Genomic DNA, 8,271 nt, shown 5'->3' with positions numbered 1-8,271 from the left:
GCAGACAAGGAAGTTTGCGATCACCCTAATGAGCGCATTCCGCGGTAGTGAGCAGACAAGATTTTTTTGCTTCTTTTGCAAACATGAATTCAGTTCCTCTGCTTAGATTGCTATGAAAATACCAATAGGCCACTTCATAGCTGTATACCTGTATCATGTCAATTATCAAACCATGCTTGCACATCCAAGAAAAGTGTGTGCAGCGGATTATTGCAGATATACTTTGATACAGTAAGTGAAGAGGAGGAATTTGGATACATTTATATGATAAATAATTTCCAGTGCTATGATTTCAGCTGCCAAATTTACAATTTTCATGTACACCGGGATATTCTTCTTGGATGCATTCATTAACTTCAAACTATATATGATAAGGAATTTCAGTGTTATGATGCTACCTGCCAAATTTAGATTGTTCACGTTGACAGGGGATACTTTTTTGGATGTATTTATAATTAATAAATTCAAATTCTTTAACAATTTATGTGTTATCTTCTGTGTAGATAACAATTTCAAAATTTTTCAGACGCAGAAGACTCCAAAGCTCCTATTCCTGCAAATGACAGGAGATACTCCAAAGCTGTCATCGACAGGCTTCCTATAGCTTAAATGCTTAATTATTAGAGTGTTATTCACTTCTGTAAAACTGATCTTTGCTCGGTCGACCCAAAACCATAATAGTTCCGGAACTAAAAATAATCTTTAGCCCCGGTTAAAAACCCCACAGCTATTCTATGATCTTTAGTCCCAGTTGGTATCTTTAGTCCCGGTTCATCCCCTGTTAGAGACATGTCAGGGGGCCGAGGATCTTTAGGGACTAAAGATCACTTTAGTCCCGGTTGGTATTACCAACCGGAACTAAAATTCAATACGTAGTATATAATCCCAAACACTTATCCTCTCCTCCACAATCGCAACCACTTATTCACACAGATCGATCCTCCCCTTCCTCCTCCCCTTCCCCTCTCCTACAAATATTACACAGATCTTTCCTCCCATTCCTCCTCTCCTCCCCTCTCCTCCCCCTCCTCCCCTTTCTCCTCCCGGCAGTGGCGGGCAGGTGGCCAGCGGGGCCGCGCGCGGCGGCGGCCGTGGCGGGCGGCGGCAGGCGGCGGCCCACATTGTTTTCTTTTCTTTTTTTTATAATTTGTGATTCACTAAGATGTATAATGTTGTGATTCATTGTACATTTGTATAGATCTGAGATGTATAATCTGTGTGATGTATTTTATTTGTTTGTAATTTTTTGAGGATTTGTGATGTACTACCTCCGTTTCATATTATAAAAGTTTCTAGCATTGCCCACATTCATATAAATATTAATGAATTTAGACATTCATATATATTTAGATTCATTAACACCCATATGAATGTGGGCAATGCTAGAAAGTCTTATAACCTGAAACAGAGGAAGTATTTGATTTGTGTGTATAAGTAACTTTAAGATTTGTGATGTGGATTTGGGATGTTACTTTGATTTGAGGATTTAGGGTTTGATTTGGGGATATGTATGCCACTCGATTCAGGAGAAAAAAAAAGGGACCATCTGGACTGCCGCTAACCTCTTTAGTTCCGGTTGGTGTTACCAACCTTATTATCACCCACTGAGAAAACATTTGAAGATGCATGCATGTTGCCACACCTTGCATAGATTCAGAATGTCGACCTAAAAAGAGAGGTGTTCGCCACTTAAATTCAGAGCTTGTAATTGCACCAAGAGTCTTAAGACTAAAGTATACGCCATTCCTGAATGACTCAAGACCAAGACTTGATTGTTCAGGTTCAGATAGGATATCAAAGCTACATGGATTTTTTCTTATACAATTGCTTGTTTAGAGTAATTGCCCTACTAGACAGGAGTGGGTCCACTATTGATTCAAGGGTATTCAGATGTATACCCAAGATTTTTTAATAAAAATAAGTACATATACATTACATATATGTATTAAAAAATAATTTAAAAAAGCTTCAAACAGCCCAACAAGCAATCAAACTACTCTTTTTGGGCCTGCTTCATCCTTTGGCCCATTGGCGCCGGCCCAAATTTCTCACCCGGCCACTCCCTCTCAGGCCTCAGCCCGCACTCCCAGCCCACTCCCTTTCTCTCCCCCTCCCCTAATCCTAGCTTCTGCCTGTTGTGGAGGCGGAGGTGCGCGGCGCGCGGCGGGAGGCGACTCGCAAGGCGGCGCGGCGTGCGGCGGCGGGCGGCCGGCTGCGGACTGCGGCGCGTCGGCCAGCAAGTCGCGAGGCGGCCGGCAGTCCTGTTACTCCTGGACAGCAGCACAGGTAGTCGGGGATGGGGAGTGATTGTCGCATTATCTGATTGAAGATTTGTAGTATAAATATTGAATTCACTGATTTCATGATTTATTCTACACTTCTACTTATCTAAATATCTAGTATAATTGCTTAGTTGGTAGAACCATTGTTTATTTGTTTAGTTACATTCATTGAAAGAGAATTCTTCTTGCAAGTTAAGGATAAGGACATCATCACTTATTTTTAAAATATCAAGCATCGAAAAGTTGATTTCTAAATTGTAAAATTTCTTCCCAATTTATTCTTTTCTATCCTTTATGTATTCTATATGTTGGTACTTTGATATATTACCAATTAGTATTTCTATAAGTTAAACAATTTCAAGTAATGATCAATTTTATCTTTGTGTGAACTTATGCTCGATTTTATTTTATATCGCTATATATTATATAATTATTAATGTGTGATACTATAAAAGCTAAGGCTTTTAGGTGTATGAACAAATTTTTTTACCCTTTCCTATTTCAAATACACAAGTTGAAAATGTTAGCCCCCCCACTGCTACTAGACAAGCTTGGTCTAGCTCGGTCTGTTACTCAGGTTTCGTTGTCTAGCTCATGAATCTGGTAATTCCACTGTAATGTAAGCGCACTATACTAATACTCCTACTACTTCTAAAAAGAAGAGAGAAAATCTGCATGTGGGGTCCTCTACTGAGCTGTCAATCAAGTAAGGTCGAACCGTTTGGTGACATGATTTATTTTCCTTAATTTTACGAAACTGGAGTTTTCCATAATTTTACTACTATCATTTCTGTCCATACAAAACCATGATACCATACAGACAACAATTTTCTGTACACTGACGTTTTACATGGAATTGAAGACAAATATTAAATAATATTTCTATGGCACAAGCGTAAATACATTGGTAATATCCTTCAAAACTAGATCAAATCTTGCTAGTACATATGATACGTTCGATAAAAAATACTTGATGATATATTATAAAAATCGACACTGATGAAACCAATAATACCTACTCAGGTGGTGTTTGAATCTTCTGAAGATGAAAATGAAGATTAGATGTTTCACGCAAAACGAGGTGATAATAATATGTTATTAATTAAGTTTTAATTATTATAAACTTTAAAAATAAATTAATTTGATATTTTAGAGCAACTTTCATATAGAAAGTTTTCGTACGAAACACATCGTTTAACAGTTTTAAAAACGTGCCACGATAATCCGAAGTGGATGGCGCACAGTTTTGACGGACTCATACAGGGATGAGGTGTGACTGAGGTGGCTGTCATGTAGTAGAGGTGCATGGAGGAGGCAGCATGGGATGAATCGGCTGCTTCCATGCGAGAAAGTCACACTTATCACGTTTATACTGTCGACAATATACCTACAATTGCAGCCCCTGAAAAGAATATTACAACCCCCTTAGAAAAAAGAATGAAAAACGCTATATGATGTTATACAACCCAGATTTCTATTAAAAAAAAAGATAAAACGATTACTCGGATCATAATTGAGGGTGTCAAAGTATACTTTTTTTTCTTTCATCTCTAAACACTAGGTATGAGTAATCCGCGTACGGATGCATCATATATGGGCCGCATTGCTACACTGGGCCTAACTATGGTTTGGACGATGGTCGTTCCAGGCTTCGGTGCCAGTGGCAAAGGCAAGACCAAATAACCACTTCCATTTTTCTTTTCCTTCGCAAAGAATCAAAGTCCAGTTGACTAGTTTACGAGTTGCATAAATTCCACGGATGTGAATCAGATTCCAAGCATTCAACAGCACGTCCAACGTACACGACAAGACGAAATGGTTACAACTAATTTACTAATCATCATCTGGGATTAGCATTTTTTTTTCTGCCTGCCAGATGCTGAGATGATTTGCTTTGCTGATCACAAAAGAAAGAACAAACCCAACCTACAGCCAGCTTTGAAGCCCCGGGTTTGTTGCTGATGCATGGCATTTTCCAGACTGGAAACGCAGAGCAAAAATTCGCAGCAACGGTCCTCCCCCCATGTGAGCCGGTGGGGCCCACCGCCGCCCGCTACACGCCATCGCGATCCCAGCGAGGTCCAGCCGTGTAGTGAGCGAGAGCGAGAGAGAGCCGTTGTGTATACTTAACAATGCCACCGTTGTATATATACAATCCGTGTTGCAAGAAAATCAATCGACATAAGCAAGGGAAATATCAGCATCTGCAAAAATCATCTCAGATTCGTTCGCCATGGCGAGGATCCCGTTCGCCGCCATCGTCGTCGCCATCCTCTCTTTCGCCATCGCCGCGGCTGCACAGGCGCCCGCGCCGTCTCCCACCAGCGACGGTGAGGGATCGGATCCTTCCATGATTCAGTTTCAGCTGTTGTGATTTTGGCCTGATTTATTTGTGAATGTGTGATTCAGTTTCAGCTGTTGTGATTTTGGCCTGATTTATTTGTGAATGTGTGATGAGTTTGCAGGGACGTCGGTGGATCAAGGGATCGCATACCTGCTGATGATCGTGGCGCTGGTGCTCACCTACCTCATCCACCCTCTCGACGCCTCCTCCGCCTACAAGCTCTTCTGAGCTTATGCAGAGATCTCTTCGTCGCCATGGTGTTCCTTCTCCTTCTTGGATCTCCTCCTCCTCCCTTTTGATAGTCTAGTGGTGGATCTCTCATTCTCGGTGTAATTAATTAGTGGGATTTTTATATTCTTTTTCAGCTCGCGTTCGTTTGTAATTTGGGTCGGTGGTACTGCGCTGAGGATCGATTTCGCATTGTGTATATCATTCATCATTCTTTGCTGTTCTCATATGCATTTGTATCATGTTGGGAAATTTGTTTTATCCCTAAGTTTTGGATTGGATTTGTTGCTTGCTCCCTACTCGACGGACGTGAGCCCATTAATTGCAATTGGGCTTACGGACCAGCTCGGCATGGGACTGTACGGATTTGGGTCAAATCTATATCTATAACTTAATATAAATATTCGTATTTTTCCGGTCGTCACCTCATATGTGCGGTGTTTGTTTTCCCCCTCGCCTCCCCACAAATCCCAGTCGGAATTGCATCACCCCCATCCAAAAAAAATCCCCAATCGAAATTCAATCAATCTTCACAATGGGAATTCAATGAAACCCCCCGAATCCCAATTGCACTAAGAATCGGGAAACACATCCCAAAATTGGCACAATCAAATCGGATGAACACACTGCAAGAAAATTCAACCAATCTTTATCCCCGAAAAATCATCCCACATACATACATCACAAAACTACACTCCCTCCTGCCGGTGGATCCATCCGCGGCCGCCGCCACCGCCGGCGGATCCATCACCGTTGGATCTAGGGCGGGAGGGAGGCGAGAGGGGAGGAGGGAGCCGCCGCCGGCCCGCGGCCGCCGCCACCGCCGATGGACCCACCCTCCGACGTTGCCGACACCGCCATCGCCGCCGGATCTGGGACAGGAGGGAGGCGAGAGGGGAGAAGGGAGCCGCCGCCGCCGCCGTATCCGCCCGTAGCCGCCGCCACCACCGCCGGATCCACCCGCGGCTACCGCCGCCGCCGCCACCACCGCCGGATCTGCCGCGGGAGGGAGGCTAGAGGGGGTGGAGGGAGCCGCCGCCGCCGACCCTAGAGGGAGAGGAGGAGGGGGGGCGCCGCCGCCGACCCTAGAGGGAGAGGAGGAGGGGGGGCGCCGCCGCCGTCGCTTTGAGAGAGGGGATCGGGGGCGCCGCTCGCCGGTCGCTGCTCCGCGCCGCTGCAGCCGCTCGGGGGAAGAGGGGGGGCGGCGCCGCCGTCGTCGCTCGGCGAGGAGGGGGGAGAGGCAGGGGGAAGAAGGGAAATGAATCTTAGGGTTAGGGTTAGGGTTTGGGTATATTTATTTAGGTTAGGATTAATCTGGACCGTCCATTCGATCGGACAGCTCCAGCTGCTCCCACGTCGGGCCGCCGACCTATTGGGCCACCGAATGGAGGACGCAAAATAGACTTCAATGGAGAAAGGAAACAGGCCAGACACATAGAATAGACAAAAGGGAGGAAATATAAACTTTGCTATATTCGGCCCAAACATAGAAAGGAGGATTTTGATTTTTTTTTCAATTAAATAATTGTTAAATGATTTTTGTATTATTAAAAATTAGCAATTAAGCTCTGATAATTCCAATAAAATTCCAAAGAGCGTAACTAATCATGGAGAATTTAATAAAATTAAATTTAATCATGTCATTTTATTTTTCACACTTGCTTTACTTGTAAATTGATTTAATTATACACCTACCTACTTAAAAATACCAAATATTTTAATTAATTACATAATGTAAATTTTTTTTTTAACTTTTTCTCAATTTTTTTGTTCTGTACACTTCCCGTTGCAACGCACGGGCACCTTTGCTAGTAATTCTAAAAACAATAATAGTCTTTTTCTCTTTTTTAGATACACAGAACAAACACAGAAGCTCATAATACGCGCACACTCATACACTTATGAGTATCTCCAGAAAATTGGACCGGCATATCTTAAGATTGATGAAGTCACTACAAGTGTCTCGCTGCTGACAGGTACGTCGCCTATCACAAGAAAAATAATTAGCTATAAATACAAACACCACTATTAAGTATAGGACTTGAATGGAGCTAGTTCCACCACAAGTAACCTAAGCTCACTTTGTAATATATTCTTCAACACATTACAAACGCACACACCAACACATACGCCTTCGAGTGACTCGATTGGTAAGCTATTCTTATAAACGGATCTAAGGAATCGGACCGGTTACCACTATGAATGCCTCCAAAGGACCAGATCGTATAGTATCGCAATTAGTTGGCAAGGTTCCTTGTGGTACAACTTGTTCATCCGTGTTCCAATTTTAGCTCGCCATGTGTGCTCATATAGAGGGTGGTAAAGTAGCATCTTTATCTCAAGTTAGCTTCTGATCTTAGCAATGATAGGGAGAAAATCAGCTAGACACTGGCACGGGATAGATCATCTCAACCGGGTGGCAAACCTCATATGTGTCGGGGGAGAGCTCCCGTCACGAACCAAAGGTCACAGATGTAAGAAGTCATCTGTATCGGGCATTTTACCATCACGGATGATAGTTATCTCAATCAGGCCAAAACTAAAACCCGTCACAAATAGGTTTGACCCTACAGATGAGTCAAACTAGGGCCCGTCACCGATTAGATCATCTGTGACAGGCTCATACTTGACTCACTAGTTTGGGATTGATGAAGAGAGGGTGAGAGAAAAGAATGGAACCACTCTCACCCCTAGGCCCTACGACGTGGCCAACTTGCAGAAGCTAGGTCGCCGCCACAAGAGGATATGAATCTAGAGTGAGCTTGCATCAATTGCTTAGGAAGATTCGGCAAGAGGATGCCTAGATGACACCTCCAAGGAGAGAAGCGACGAAAGAACCGCCGCCGCCATCCGTCAGGGTCTCAAAGAGAACCGAGACCGAGCTTTCACCTGGCAGCCACACTTGAGGGGTTGAGATGGCCCGACAACGCCCTCAGGAGGGGAGTGACGCTTGAACGCCATCGTTGCTGATCCGGCCAAGGCCGGGCTGGGTTTTCGCCCGCCGTCCACCGCCTGCCGATCTACCACTGATGCACCATTGCTCCACCGCCATCTAAACTTCCGCCAGCGCATGGGCATCACTGCACCGGTGCCCCCCACCGGCCAATCTCCGCGCACTGCCACCGGTTGCACCTCCACCGGCCTCTCCTCTCGCTGCGCCGGCCACCGTCTCCAAGCCAGCAAAGCCTTGTCATGTCGCACTGCCACCTCGGCTGCGCCTCCACGCACCGCGGCCACCTCCGCCGCGCCTCTGTGTGCGCTGCCTCCACCGCCGCCGGCCAACCAGCTAGCCACTACTCCTCCCGCTGGCTGCCCGCTGTCGCCACCATCGCCATGAGTCTCTCGGCCACGCAGCCACCTCCGCGAGCAGCCTCTGTCGCCCCCCTCCCCCGGGCCGTGTCGCCGGCCGGCCGGCCA

The 8,271-nt window shown here is 45.2% G+C and overlaps 1 protein-coding gene across 2 annotated transcripts; it reads left to right on the top strand.

The window, feature by feature from the left end:
* The first annotated feature begins 4,456 nt into the window (after window positions 1–4,456).
* Window positions 4,457–5,278, top strand: LOC4338117 (arabinogalactan protein 16). 2 transcript variants are annotated; one of them, XM_066311068.1, is made up of 3 exons: window positions 4,457–4,612; window positions 4,748–4,883; window positions 4,992–5,278. In XM_066311068.1, the coding sequence occupies exons 1-2, from the start codon at window positions 4,516–4,518 to the stop codon at window positions 4,852–4,854; spliced, it is 204 nt and encodes a 67-aa protein (XP_066167165.1). In that variant the 5' UTR covers window positions 4,457–4,515; the 3' UTR covers window positions 4,855–4,883; window positions 4,992–5,278. The 2 variants fall into 2 exon arrangements, with proteins under 2 accessions (XP_066167165.1, XP_025881115.1); XM_026025330.2 differs by having other exon boundaries at window positions 4,748–5,081.
* The last annotated feature ends 2,993 nt before the right edge of the window (window positions 5,279–8,271 follow it).

The sequence above is a fragment of the Oryza sativa genome, chromosome 5 (assembly GCF_034140825.1).
Source record: "Oryza sativa Japonica Group chromosome 5, ASM3414082v1".
Classification (NCBI taxonomy): domain Eukaryota; kingdom Viridiplantae; phylum Streptophyta; class Magnoliopsida; order Poales; family Poaceae; genus Oryza; species Oryza sativa.
The sequence above is the reverse complement of the archived record's forward strand: the minus strand, read 5'-3'. Positions and strand labels throughout refer to the sequence as shown.

What these genes read in the sequence shown, in the direction of transcription:
- LOC4338117 (XM_066311068.1), top strand. Translation starts at nt 4,516, where the DNA reads ATGGCGAGGATCCCGTTCGCCGCCATCGTCGTCGCCATCCTCTCTTTC. An exon ending in GCCGTCTCCCACCAGCGACG is followed by an intron (nt 4,613 to 4,747) that starts GTGAGGGATCGG and finishes ATGAGTTTGCAG; the next exon opens with GGACGTCGGTGGATCAAGGG.